The 15,095-nt window shown below is 36.2% G+C and overlaps 1 protein-coding gene across 7 annotated transcripts in view; it reads right to left on the reverse strand.

The window, feature by feature from the left end:
- OXR1 (oxidation resistance 1) overlaps positions 1–15,095 on the reverse strand; it is a 259,675-nt gene that overhangs the window by 47,701 nt on the left and 196,879 nt on the right. For 6 of the 7 annotated variants that reach the window (XM_050305673.1, XM_050305663.1, XM_050305644.1 and 3 more), the window contains 4 exons: positions 14,558–14,640; positions 8,479–8,586; positions 7,259–7,378; positions 2,005–2,157 (listed from right to left, as the gene is read on the reverse strand). In XM_050305673.1, coding sequence (XP_050161630.1) covers positions 2,005–2,157; positions 7,259–7,378; positions 8,479–8,586; positions 14,558–14,640 — 464 coding nt within the window. The remainder of the gene's footprint in view (positions 1–2,004; positions 2,158–7,258; positions 7,379–8,478; positions 8,587–14,557; positions 14,641–15,095) is intronic. The other variant, XM_050305689.1, reaches the window with a different exon arrangement.

Below are 15,095 nucleotides of genomic sequence, written 5' to 3' on the forward strand. Positions count from 1 at the left end.
CTTTTCTACAGATGAAGCAAACGGGGCAGCTGTAGGAGTGCACACCTACATATGCAGTAAACAGTGAGTTCAGGTGTGACTGCAGCTCACTGGTTACACTGATTTATTGCCTGAACAGAATATGGATATTCACATGACCCTCTCTCTAACTGTGCTCAACACTCTGCCTCTAACAGTTAGTAGGGAACAAGTGTAATGAATAGAGCAAACACTTCCAGGTTCCAGCCACTGCATGTCAGAGAATTCCTCTCTGCTTGTCCAGGAAGTCACAGGTGTAACTAAAACCAACTGCAAACACATACAGAATAAGAGTGAGAAATTACAGTCTTACCTTAATGAAAGCCCCTTTTCATAATTAGACACACTGAAAAATAGGCTTTCACTAGATTTAAGTTTATGAGCAGGAGTCACAGTGATGACAGACTCACAAGCAAAGCCCTATAAAACAGTTAACTATGAGTTTCAAAATCAATTCCAGAGTTGGAAGCAGAAAATGAATCTTTTAAGCTCTCTAGAAAACTTAAATTTATCATCCTGCATCATCAGAAAACTTACCAAGGACAGGGTAAGACAACACTCCAGAGGACATTCCTACCACACATAACACAAATGCTAAATTACATGCAAAACTTACAGAACGTGGCATTCAAATCTGAGCAAGTTTGCACTCATTTCTCTCCCAAGTACCCACTGATACTGCAATGGATTATACAGCACTTGAGAAACAGAATTCTACCTGAAGCTCATAGAAAATAGGCCAAAAATACACAAGTCAAAGACAGATGCTGTTAACATTCCTTGTAATACTCTAATGAGAAAATACAGTATGTAAATAATATATGTAAATTTTAACCCTAGATTATATTTTTCCAGCACAGTCAATTTCTAACGAAGGCTCACAGGCCTCAATTCCACTCCATCATAGCACTTAAAACTGATGAGTCAAGATGTGCCTCTGATCAACCTAAAAAAACATCACCTACAGACAGAACACAGGAGTGAAGAAAACTAACTGCAAAGAAGAACAAAGTAACAGAGAAAGCTGTTCCAGTACTTGCCTCATCAACTTCTAAACACAAGAGCTTTTGTCAATAGACATGTATTGTCAAAAGGTTTCAAGTCTAGACACGCATAGACCTGCAATCCTTTTCATCAGCCAAAAACCCCCAAAAAGCAGTTTTAGGAGATTCTTATTAATCTGTTTATCAGTAGCTGATTTGAAAATCTATTGCTGAGCAACACAGAATCAGTGGTATTTCTGTATACATATCCAAACTTTCAGGCAAAGGAAAAAGTACTGCATAAATTTTCATAAGTAGTGTCTAATAGTAATTTTTCTGTGGGGTAGGAGAGCAAAGATTGATTTTTTCTAAAATGTTCTGAGGTAAAGTCTTTTGACATTCCCAGTCCCTAAAAGTCTGTGCAAAACTCATACACTTATGAGCTGAATGGAGGTTAATTAAGGTTAATTTGGAGACATTTGTGTAATGACACTGCTGAGAATTGTAACTACTCCTTCAAAGGAAAAAATAAAAAAAAAATCAAGATTTTTACTATACTATACCCAGTGGAGAATAATACAGAGTTTTTGTTTACAGAATCAGAGGTGTATTCTGCTTACCCTATGCTGCTTTAAAATTACAAACAGAAGCAAGGCTACACAACTACATATTTCCTTCTCCACTATAAGTAAAGAGAATTCATTACTAGAGATACTAACATAAGGATCAAAACAGACCTCAAGCCCTCAACAAGAAAGAATTATGTAACAGTACAACATCAGGGAAGTTTGTCACATATCAACTGCTTGTATCATGTCTTGAAACAAGTGGCCTGGGGAATCCCAAGAAAACAGGGAGTAAAAAGAAATATATTTATACAGACATGTATGTGCACATAAGCTGATCCATCTACCCATCTGTGACTAAATTTTACTGTATGGTTTATGACTTAAATGTGCTTTATTTTTATATCCCATACATTAATACCTGAAGGTTTCAGTACCTTGCCATTAGTGATGTACTTGCAATTAATTTTTAGAAATTTCTCTGTAAACGCTTCCTCCTCTTCGGAGGTGGATGATACCACTCTTGTAGGACGAACACATGCATGTGCTGGTGAAGTAGCTGACTCTTTCTGTTGGACTCCATCTGGATCCTAAAAGGAAATATAAAAAAAAAGAAAACCATAAAGGACTTAGCAACTTGTCTTTTTAAGTAACTTTTAGATATTTTCTGTTGTGTAATTTTTGTTCTTTTTCTTTGACGTGAAAACAAATGTAAAAATAGGGTTCCAAATACACTCCAGCTTAAAGGAATGCTTTTATCCAAAGGACTACAACTAATGAAGAACAGTTCCACCAGCCACTGATAAAAAAAATATACCTGGGTAAAGATAATCAGAACCAATCTAGGAACAAGCAACCAAGTAATGATCAAAACACATAAGGAAATGATACAATATTCTGTCACATGCAAAATTTGAACAGAAGTTAGCACACAGGATTCTTTCCCACCTTCAACAGAAGTCCTATTAAACATCCTTCCATGATATTATACACTACTTTAAGTTGGAAGGTCAGCTAGCCTAACCCTGTTGCCAAAGCAAGCCTAAACCTACATTAGATCATGCTGCTCATGGCCCTTCCAGTTGAGTTTAAATCTTTAGGGCTGGAGATTCCAGAGCCTTTCCAAGAATCTTGCTCCAGTGTTTAGCCATGCTCATTGTGAAAAATATTCTCTTGTTATTTAACCAGGACCTCTTGCGCAGCAACTTGCAGCTGTTGCAGTCCATCATTTATCATCTCCTGAAAACTTTCACTCTTCTCACTCTGACCTGTCTACTAGGTAGTACAACGGAGAAATCCAATTTTCCATCAGTATTTTCTTCTCCAGCACCCCCCCCTCAAAAAACCAAAACCAAAATTAAAACAAACAAACAAAGAAAAACCCACAAAACCCCAGATTTCAGCCAGTCCTTGTGTCTCATGTTTCCATTATCTGATCATCTTAATGGCCCTCCACTGGAGTAGCTCCAGCATGTCAACCTTTGTCTTATACTGAAGGTGCCAAAAGCAGACACAACACCGCAAATGCAGCTTCACAAGCCCCCCTTGCCTCAACCTGTTGATATCCCTCTTTCACCTGCCCCTGGCATGTGATTAGACTTCACCATCACAAGTAGACCTTGTCCAACATCTCCATCAGGACACTAGTCTCAATGTCTCCTTGGCCCTCAGTTTCTCTGCAAAGCTGCTATGTAGGTAGCGAACTCTCACCCTGTACTGTTACACGGGGCTCTTTCCTGTCCCAGGCACATCTTAGCTACTGTTGAACTTCATGAGGTTTCTGTTACTTCATCTCTCCAGAATCTTGATGTCCCTGATGAGCAGTCCTTGTTCCTGCCTCCACTGTTATTGACCACTTCCCTAATTTTTGTTTCCTACCACTCCAAGCTTGCTGACACTGCATTCTGTCCTGTCCCACCAGTCAGGTCAGTGATGGACAGACTGAACTGTATCACCCCAATAGGGACCCTCAAGGATTCACCACAGAAAAGTACTCAACATCAGGCTGGATGGGGCTCCGTGTAATTTAATCTAACAAAAGGTATCCCTTGCTTATGGTAGGGGAGTTGGAGCTAGATGATCTTTAAGGTCCCTTCCAACCCAAGCCATCCTATTGTTCTATAAAAAATAAACAATCTCACACATATGTTGAATAAGTTTGAACACCAAGACCCTGGTAATTTTTCCAGCCCATCTTTTATTCCGCTTATTCAGTTCACATTTCCCCAGTACTTTAATGAGACTGTTTCAGGACAGTGTCATAGGCCTGGCCATAGTCACGGTAAGAAACATGTACCACTCTTCCTTCAGCTGCTGAGCCTGTCATCTCATCACAGAAAGCAATCACTTTTGTCAGGCAGGATATAAGCCTTAGTACATTCACTCTGTTTCCAACCATCTTTGTCATTCACATGCCAAGAATGCAACTTTCAGAGGATTTCTTTCATGACCTCCCTGGGAAGGTAAGAGTTCTCTCCTGCTGCATACCAGTACATGCAACTAAGTAGTGAACATGAAACCCTACCATGGACAGGACAGACACTGAAAAAAATTGTCTCAAATAAAGAGATATACATATAGGAGACAGACTGGACCAAAGCCTATTTTATAAGCACAGTAACCCTGTTATTGAGTTCCACCCACATTTAAGGGTTTCCATTTTATACACAATTACTACTTTTAGTTATTAATATTACTATTTTTAAAAAATGTGGACTTCTATGTTCCCTTTAGTTTTCTGCTTTCCTGCACAGTTCTATTCACTAGTACAGACTGCAGCTAAATGTTTTTAATCATATCCAGGAACATTATGAACAATTGTGTTCAGTTCATTCTCCAGCACTACCTTCTTTAGCCTTTGCCTACATCTCTCAACTTTTGTTAAGAAAGCAAACAAAAAACCAAAACACTCTGTAGAACATTGAATTTTGCTGAAAAAGCTAAGAAAAGTATGATTAAGAAACAAACCTCCTGGAGATAAGTTCTCCTTCTACCTCTGCTTTTCTACTAAAACATATATGGTCTTTGTGACACATAACTTAGCAAGTGGCTGTGAGAGTCCTCAGCTGATCTCCAAGCTCACTATGACTAAGCCAGCTATTTCTCCATCTTATTGCCACATGGCACAGAAGCAGGAACAATACTGGTGGTAGACTTTGCAATTTAATGATGATGGCCCTGTCACTACGTATTATTTTGAAGTGCATTTTAAGCTTTACAGGTAGCAAAGCATATTGGATCTTCTCAAATACATGCAACAGACTGTTGAATGAAGAGATCCTTCAAAAGCCCATCAGCTTAAAAGCCTAAGCTAGTTCTTACATACAGAGTGACAAAGTTAGTGAAATACACACTGAAGTGTTAGCTTAAGTGTAGGAACGTAAAAACAAAACAACACAAAATCCCAGAAGACCTCAACTTTAACATGGTTATGCAGGTTATATCATCCACATGCTGGTTTGTATTGATTAAGCTACTCCAATGTTTATTAAAACAGAAATAAAAGAACAGTGTATATTGTTGTATATTTTTGACTCAGAGGTTCAGATATTTGTTAATCATCTTATTAAATATCTACCAAGAACTCAATGATTTCAATAAGCAGAGCACAGAGAGAAGACTTGTTTACATTATACAGGCCGAGGAATATATTCTCTTTACCTCAAAACATGCTTAAATTCAAACTCCAAATCTGGAGTCAAAACTGGAGGAGACTCAAAAAAGACTGACATCAAGAGAGCACTAGAGAATGTATGCTAGTATTTCTCTCATTCATAGTGATAGATATCAGCAAAGAGAAAAGAAAAACATGAAAGACACGTGATGAAGAACAAAACCTTTCAGCCTTAACTGCTCACATAGAAGTTGAGTGCCTTTTGTGTTGCTGGAGAGACTGAGAAACAAAATCAAACACACACAGAGTGCACACTGAGGAGTGCAAGTGATTTCTGTTGATTTCTTTTGACAAATATTCCCTCCTTCCTTACATGCAGTTTGAAAAGCCTCAGAAACAGAACAAACACTATTATATTATCACATTGCTCATTTGACTTTCCCTGAAGCATTTAAAAACTGCTTGCAATGATCCACAACGCATAACACATGCACAAACCAGTTCTGCAATAATTAAGTTCAGTTAAATGAAACTTAACACTCAAATTGTTGCTAACATTGGACAATAAAAAAACAGAAGAGATTTTTAACTGTAAGTATTTTTTATCTACTTTGTTTTTTTCCACACTTTTAACTTTTATCTCTACTATGTGCATATAGTCAATAAAAAAAGTTTCAAATAAATTACAGGTATAGTTACGCTATTAAGTCTCCTTATCTACTATTTGCAAAGAAGCATATATAAAATAATTGACAAAAGCAAGTATAAGAGGTTTTTTTGACACGGCATCTGGTGCACTGTAGAAAAAACTCTGATTTCTAATAGTAAAACTAAATTTTCTCTCTAGTAACTTCTCACAACACATGCTATATAAGCAGGTGTATCCTAGCATTTACAGTCATTTTGAGACAGATATAGACAAAAGAAATATGATTGAAAAGTGTATTCTTGCACACTAGTCTACTTACTGTGCTACACCTCCAATTTGCCATAAACCAAAAGAAATTATTCAGCACTAACGGCACAGATATGAGAACAGGCATACTAGGTCAGAGCAAAAATACAACAGTAATTTTCAATAGAAGGCTCATCACAGCCTTTGTAATGCAGCTTGAGAACCTATTCAGTAACAAAGTAATACATTTATATTTAAACTTGTCTGGACCAATCAAGTCACACAAGCACAGAAATAGATACTTTAAGTCTTAAACATTCCTAAACTCTGAGCACACAGAACCCTGCAGTACACATTTGACAGCTGGACTGAACACTATCAAAATGTGCTATCAAGAAAATTTGTTATCTGAGAGAAAGATAATAACTTGAAAAGTAATAGCAGTGATGTATTAAGAAACATTTGATTAAGGTCATAATCGCATGAATTATAGAGAAGCTCAGGTTCCAGTATTGCATTTTCTTGGTTGAAGTGTTCCCATTGGAATTCTGCTGACAGCAAACCAGTGTTACTGGATAGACATGCTTCTACAAAGCTAGCTCCTACCCAAAAGTCTACTTTTGAGTTGAATTACAGGACAGCTCTGATGGCTAAACAATTTTGGTATTTTGAAAGTCTACAGAGGTAGAACTACTAAGCAGAAGTCAGCTATAATCAACTTTGTATTTGCCCTTCACTGAAATAGATTTTTTTTTTGTTTCATTTTGCTAAATGAAAATGGAAAACTCTCCCACATCTCTACAGCGAGCAGGGAAAACCTGAGTATTCTGGCCAATACATTGTTTCTACAAAAACTTTCAATAAGATTAGAGACAAGCCATTAACGAGCTTTGAGATGTAACAAATACAGAAATGCAACAGAAACTGATTAAGATTTCAGTGAGCAAGGACAGTATTTGGTTACAAACAACTTGCCTTCAAATCAGTTTTCACACAGAAAACTGTCCTTTACAAAGATTAAAAGCTTGCATTTACTTTTAAAAAGGTACTATTTTATTTTTAACTCCAAGCATTGTCAAATACTTTCTTCCCAAAACCAAAGGATAGTTTAAGAAGAAAGCATAGCATCTGTAACATTTATCTTGTAAGGGAAAATTAATTTCAAGTATACAGGTATACCTACATTTACTGTAGCCTTGTCAAGCTCTGCTTCGGAAGATGTAGGTGATAGGGGACTTATAGGACTTAGAGAGGGGGAGCTGTCCACACTAGAAATGTAGTCTGGGTCAGGAACATACAAAATCTATAAAGAAGATATAATGTAGTTAGAAGTTAAATATGCTTTCAAATTTACTTTCCATTTCCCACAAGTTCAGGTTTATTTGCTATGCTTTCTCAAAATAAGCTACACAAAACTATTCCTGCTCCCATTACTTGAGCTGATGGAATAAACAATACCACACAAAGTACTTCTTCATTTTAGTCTTTTCAAGTTTTTTAATTCTATCCTGATATAATTTTGCTTTTCAGTCATAATAACTGAGGAAAGAGTTCATACAGAAAGCATTAGAAGTATAGAGCATGCCAGAAACACCCGAAAACTGTTCAAGGAAGACTTGTCCAATTATTTCTCTATTACTCTGCTATTTGAGCAACAAGAAACAGACTGGGAAACAAGTTCATAACATACAGCTCTGAGCATTGAATGCTAAAAAAAATCAGCTGAAGTTATTCACACTTTAATACCTTATTTCAGCCATGGTAGGCATTTAAGCTATCTAGACAGAGTTCTGCAGCAACCAGAAATAAACACAGGATTTTGTCAAAAAGAGGGTTAATACCAAATGGTAAATGGTTAATTCCATAGCTGACCTATCACATTTCCAGGTCCAGATTTCAAGGAGAAATGAAAAGGCAGAAACAGGGGGAAAAAAAGCAATAGTGACCTATAATAAGTGATTGATAATTCATATACTGCTGGTAAAGACAGCAAGTTTTCAGAGTGGAATAGAAACATTCAATTTATTAAAAAAGAATTGCAGGCAGTAACATGCAGTCATGGAACACTGTTTGTAAGCTGTACCCTGAATATGTCTCCTGAGCTACAGTTGGTGAATAGCCTGCTATATTTGCAAAGCAACAATTTAGTTTGTACACAAGTTTTATTATACCATAAAGTATATCTTATTTAAGTGAGACAGGTAGCTTCATTACATGTTCCCTTTTTAGGTAGTTATTTAATAGGTAAAAGGAATTCACAAATTAGAGAAAAAAGAAAAACTCTTTTGCCAAGTCAACAGGAAAACCAGTAAGAGAAGTCTTTTAACACTTTCTCCAGTAGAGATATGAAATATAGGGAAAGAAGTCTTTGTTGGAAAAGTAACATATATAATGTAATAGTACCTGTCCAGGAACGACTGCTCTGGAGAAAAGCTTATTTAACTGAACCAGTTCATTGGGTGTTGTATCAAATTTCAAGGCAATACTGTTTAAAGTATCTCTTGATTCCACCTGTATCAATTGGGGAAACAAACAAACAAACCTGTAAGCAGTTAGTTCAAATAGTGGCTCACAAATTTTATGTGTAGACTTAAAGATTTTGATGACCTTGTAAGTGTTCATATCTTTATGACTGCCCACCACCCAAAAAAAAAAACCCAAACAAAAACCAAACCAACAAAGCCATCCCAAAAAAACATACCTACCACCTAAATATTAGCCTATTACAACCCCACATAAAGACATGTGCCTTTCCACTCTGTTTCCAGGTGGTCAGAATTATCAGTCACACACTTTGAGCTGTAGGTTCAGCTACTGCACCAGAACTTCTGGTCTATAAATCCATTGCTGGGTACCACTGGCCCACTGAACAATTGACTTGGTTCACAGAACCATTCACTCTCCCTCTTCACCTCCTCTTTTCCATTCTCCATCTACAGGAAAGCTGAAGCAATCTCTACAAACATGAACACAATCTCTTACTATTGAAATAAGCTTCTGTTAGACACTGACTGTCAAGTAAAATTATCACTGAGAAAATGCAAAAAATGCTGAAGCAAAACAGGTCAACCAGTATGACAGCAGAACATAAGCATTTTGAGTAGGTGATTCCCAAGTAAGGAAAGGACTTTTTCAAGCTCATGTTTTCACCTCCATCTCCCAAAATGTATTCAATATGAAACATCAGAAGAAAGCAAAAGGAAAAATCTATTCAGAGAGTATTCCAGAATAAAGCATTCATAGCTTTAAGAACAATGGAGATAGGACAAGGGAGGATACAACTAAGAAGTTTACTGCATAACAGCACAAGGCTTCATAAACACTGTACTAGGAAAAACCATATCTTATCAGTTAAGACAAGATGATGAAGGTATATAATCTAAGCTATATTTGTGTTGCTAAATATAAGTAAAGATTGAGAATTGCCTTTCATAACATTTTGTAAAGGTACACTTGTCAACCTAGATTCACTAAAGAAAAGACATTAAGTATTGCCAAAGAAATTAGAATTAGAAACTTATCTTAAAAAAAGCTATTATAAGAATTCTTTATATAGGAAGCCAATAAGCTAAACAAAGCAGGAAACATCTCTACTAGTATTTCCAGTATGAAAGACTATATTAGTACCTCCTAGTCATTCAGTACTGTATGGCTGCAGATACTCAAAAAACAAGAATATTCTTGTATGCCATGTTTAACTGCTACTAAAGCAGAAATCAAAACAAGACTGTAACCAGACCAGACAGGTTCTACGTGCTCCATAGACAATAACAAAGCTAACCACCAAATCAAGGAATAGTAGTCTTTCCATCAGAAGCTCTATGTAATACAAAAGGTTTGCTAAAACAAACTGTAAAGTGAGATTCAAAAGTTTTGCCTAAGTTTGCTCTCACATAAATGTTGAAGGACAGTCAGTTTCTAGGTATTGCTTATGTATCACTTAATGACAGTCTAAAATCTCAGTTGTTTCTATCTTATGATATAAAACAAATTAAAAGCACTCAATTAAAACCCATGAAGCTTAAGCTGTTTAAGAGTGCATTCATTCTTTTCAGCCTTCACAAATAAAAACATCTGGTGAGATAGCTTGGTAACTAAAGGGTTTATCTTATTCAAAATAAATACCATGGCAAATATAAGCATCTCTTTCTTATTTGGCTGTGAAGTTTGCACAGGCAAATTTCCACTTTGCATGGGACAAAGACCAGCACTGATACCTTCTTAAAATAAAGACATTGTTCATGTAATAGAGACTTCTTGAAGTATTTCCCAAGATTCAAAGGCCTACTTACCAATTCTTAGGCAGTCTACTATTTTAATAAACAGAATCTGAACAGACAAAGGCTCAAAGAAAGAAAAACTTTGTGGTAAAGCATGGAATAACAAGTTGAAAAAGTGCCACCACATACCACAGTCAGCCCCCAGCTTTTCCAACCATTTTTTCCCCACCAATTCAATACTGAAAGAGAGGGCAAAAAGTCATTCCTTCTCTCTCAGAAAGCAAAATTTCTATCCATTATGAGGTAGGTATTTAAATGCTATTCTGAATATTAAGAATCTTATATAAATATTTGGATATTAAAGCACAATGTTGCATCTTCTTTGATAAGAGAAGGGAATGATGAACAGTGACTGAATTGTTTTCATAATTAACAGAATGGCAAGATTTGTTCCAGTGCAAGTACACTGCTGAAGAAAAGAGACCCACTAGACATGTAAACAGTCAAAAATGGACCTGAAGAGGCCAGCTGGTGCCTTGAAGTGGTTCAGTACGTATCATCTACTGCCTTTGCTTGCTTCTGTATAAAGACTGAAAGGCACTAATTAATAAAAGTGTTAAAAGAAAACAAGGATCGCTCATTCAGCACTGCATAAATTCCCACACTCTGCTTTGTACAATAACTTCCAGTTGAAAAGGTTCCTTGAAACATAAGCAGTTTTCCTCAATAGCAAAAACTTCTGGTCACCAACTCTTACATAGAGGTAAAACACATAAGATCTTATTTTCCCTTTACTTCTCCCTTATGCTGTCACTTACATGTAAATATAAATAAGTTTAAAATTCTAAGTTCATCAAAATCAGTTTTTTATGGATTTTACTAGACACAGAAAGAGCCACTTAAAATCCTTACTTTTTATTTTCCTTTTCCAATAAAATCCCAAATCAAACACTCTCTTCAAATAATTTTGTCCCTATTTGAGCAGAGGTGCATCTCATTACCCCTTTTCCATTTACAGAGCACTGCTTACATACCCATGTTGCCATGTGTGTACCATTAGAGCTTCAGTCACTATTAACTATGGTTCAAACTGCCTTCATTTCCCTCAAATTAACAGCTGGCAAAGTTATTTAAAACCTAATTTTCTACCGATATTTTAATGAACTTCACTGTCATTGCATCTCAATGTTTCAAACTCACTTATTCTTCCATTAAAAATTATGCATCAAATATATATGAATCAGAGTGTAGAAAGAATTACTACTTTCTTATAATGACTAGATGTCCAATAACCAGAAAACAACAAAATAGTTTAGGAGTATTAAAATGACCTAACAAAATTAAACAGATGGGAACACTAGAAAGAAGGGTGAAGACACAGGGGAGCAGACAACATGACTCTGGCGTTGTACCCAAGCCTTTAAAAATACCAGATTATGACTGTGTATATAGTATACAACATCGGGAAAACAGAACCACAATTATTTCTTTCTTCTCAAAAGGAAGATCAGCGATAAGTCTTTCCTTGAAGCATAAAACTACTAGCATGCCACAATCACTGGTGATCAGTGGCCAGCGCTGTCTGCTTATGCTCCATTTACCTGTAGTTGGCTCTTCTAACACCTGTAGGTAGGCACTGGTTGTGTTTGTACGTGTAACACAAAAGGCTTCCAATGCAATGTTAAGGTAATGAAGTTATGTCAATTAAGCAATATAAAGCTGCTACTTCCAGAACCCGAAAAAGGACTCAAGAAAGTTCTAGCTAGTAACAATAATTCACCTACACTATTTACTCTGTTGGTCCTCTGAGCCTGCTCACATTCATCAGCTGTGTGCTGAAAGCACCAACTGTGAATTCTGAAATAACAGATAACATCAATTTGCGTCTAATCTGTCAACTGACATTTAGGAAAGGAGAAACTATATGAACTTTAAAAAGAATATCTGTTCACTGTCTAAGCAATATCAGCAAAAATAAACTAGTTTTCCATATTTTTCAGAGGCAGTTTAGGACTGACTTCCTTCAATTACTACCATATCTGTTTTCAATTAGTACTGTATCTGTTGATATATTCTCTCCGGTGTTACATACAGAACAGTGGTTTCAAGCTTTTACATTTTGGGAATTTTAGATGAAAATATTAAACATTAACTGCTTTTTGGTTTTACCTTAAAGTGAAATTATATTTTATTGTTTATTTGTCCCCATATTAACTATTTTCTTTTTTAAAAAATTCTGGTGTGAAGTCCACTTCACATTAAAAACCTGTAGTTTGAATCAGCAAAATACCATTTCACTCCAAACTTCAGGAGTACAAGACCTTCCCACCTAAAATGATGTAGCCACTGGAAAAACTAACACCTTAAATTATTATTTTTAAAAAGGCAAAAAACCCCACTAACTTTTCAACAATGCTGGGAGTTGATGGGGAGTCTGGTTTCTGCCTTCATCCCTCTACTACTTCTCAAAGAAACAACACATACAAGTAGATAAATACGTGTGTGTGTTGCCACTGTCAGAGGCAGTAGGACTAAGGTAGAAACCAGATGTAAATAAGTGCATCTCTCCACATAGAATAAAGTCATAATTAACAACTATAGCAAATTAACACACTAGTTAACAGATCTCTCATACTGAACATAAGCTCAGTTACTATAGGTTAGATCTGTGTATTTTACTAAAACATATATACCCAACATTCAACCAAAAACTCCAAGAACTTGATGCTACTGAAGTACTTCACAAGCTTCATGAGTGAAATGCACAGCAAGACCCATCAGAATAGAGCATTTGTGAAGCTGAAATGCACCACGTTTCATATGTGCAACAAGTTCCTTTAGAAGCTGGACTAAGTTTAATGATGAAAAGCTTTGATTCTTGTGAATCATCTTTTTGACTCACAAGGAAGTGATGTATACTTCAGTATGTATTAAGAAAGCTATTTTTGTCTCTAAAACCCCACCTACTGGAACACAGAAACCTGCAGAAGTACATGGCAACTTGACACAAACACACTAGGTTAAAAAAAAAGGAAAGCTTTTTGCTTTAACTTTGCCTGGAATCTTACATACCAAAGTAAAAGCATGCACATAGTGGCAAGAGCAAAGTTAAGGGATTTTTTTTACTGAGTATGAATGCCAGTAACATAGATCTACAACTGACCCTTTTTTCCTATTATTTCAGACATAATGGTGTTAATGGAATAGAAACAGTCACCTTTATATTAACATTCTTCAGCTGCTAGAACCCAAGCAGCAGGAATTTCTGTTTTGAATTTCAACTTCAAGGAAGTCTTTAGTATAATCAGAATAGCTAACTAACTAACTTTAGAATTATAGTCAAATTCTAATATAAGCCACACTAAAGAAATGCTTCTTGCTCCTGATACACACATACTGTCTCTTCAAATGACTATCACAGCCTTCCCAGTAGTTAAGCATATCACAGCTTGGCTTCACATAACATTAAGAGTTAAGTTCTTCCATCTCCCCGTCTCTTAGTTCTGGAATAAGAGAAAATCAAGAGGTCAAGTAAAGACCTTTTATGAAGAAGTTCTCATTTTTATTTATCATGTCCAGCTTCAAAAGCATTCAAAGATAACTGTGACAGACTTTCCCTATTTTAACATCAATTCAATAAGCATTATTTATAGGCTTAATTATATTTCCCGTATATAACACAAGACAGATACTTCTCACTTCTGTTTCCCTTAGTAACCACAAACGTGAAAAGCTGACTGCAGCACAGTTTGAGGGTCATTTCAAGAACAGAACATGGCTCCATTTTCAGATACTGATGCAGAAACAGAGTTATACAGTAAAAGGTATAGATCTAGGGAAATCATTAGGAGACCACCAGAAGGTCAGTATCAAGATACAGCTTCCCTTCCAAACTTAATTCTGTTATACTTCTCCTGACAGCAACAGCTTATAATAATGCTGAAAGCAGAGAAGTTGCACATGATTATGTAACTATTGTTATTTATTGTTTCCAACTAGTTACCTAAAAGTGAACCAGTCAACAGATTGATTTGCTTGGGATTTTTAGGAAAAAAAAGGCATTTAAAGGGAAAAAATAGCATTACTCCTCAAGTACTACCAGCTAATTCCCTGATTTAATTTCTGTCAAACTAAACTATCAGATACACAGAATTCCAAGATTAATGGTAATGCATATTACAGTTTTGCTTATATTTTGTAAGGAAACTTTTTAGTCTGCACTTGCTTTGAAATAACATTCTAACAATAAATCAGTGACTTACAGAATATTCAAGAGTCCCTCTAGGCTTTTGAAAAGACATTCGTCGCCCATCTTTCTTGTCTGGGGTCTTCTTCTGGCCAGTGTCTGAAAAAAATTGAGGCAATGTGCGTGTTAAATTCATTTTCCTCTCTCAGTACTGTCACAGGCTGCTGATACAGCCCCGTGGGCAGACATCTAATTCACCAGTTACACAGCTTGCTCCTGCTGACAGACACCAGCTGCTAAAACAGGGACTTCATTCCTCTGCAGTGCTTTAAAAATTCGACCAATACAAACAACTGATAACTGGAAATCAACTAACTGCAGAAGTACTTGCTGCTATCCAGGAAGCAATTTATGAAGAAAGACTAAATAGGAGATTGACCCCATCAGGCAAGCAACATCTCTGGTATTACTGTGATTAATTGATTCTGTATCATACTCAGTCTGCTCTGATCTGGAGGGGAGGTGATCTAGAGTTCCTGTGTGTTCAATCTGATCACTGGAGATTTTTTGTTGCTGTTTGATAAGTACAGAGTATTTACGGCTTTTTTATAAAA

The sequence above is a fragment of the Myiozetetes cayanensis genome, unplaced genomic scaffold (genome assembly GCF_022539395.1).
Source record: "Myiozetetes cayanensis isolate MyiCay16 unplaced genomic scaffold, myiCay2020 scf1, whole genome shotgun sequence".
NCBI classification, from domain to species: Eukaryota; Metazoa; Chordata; class Aves; order Passeriformes; family Tyrannidae; genus Myiozetetes; species Myiozetetes cayanensis.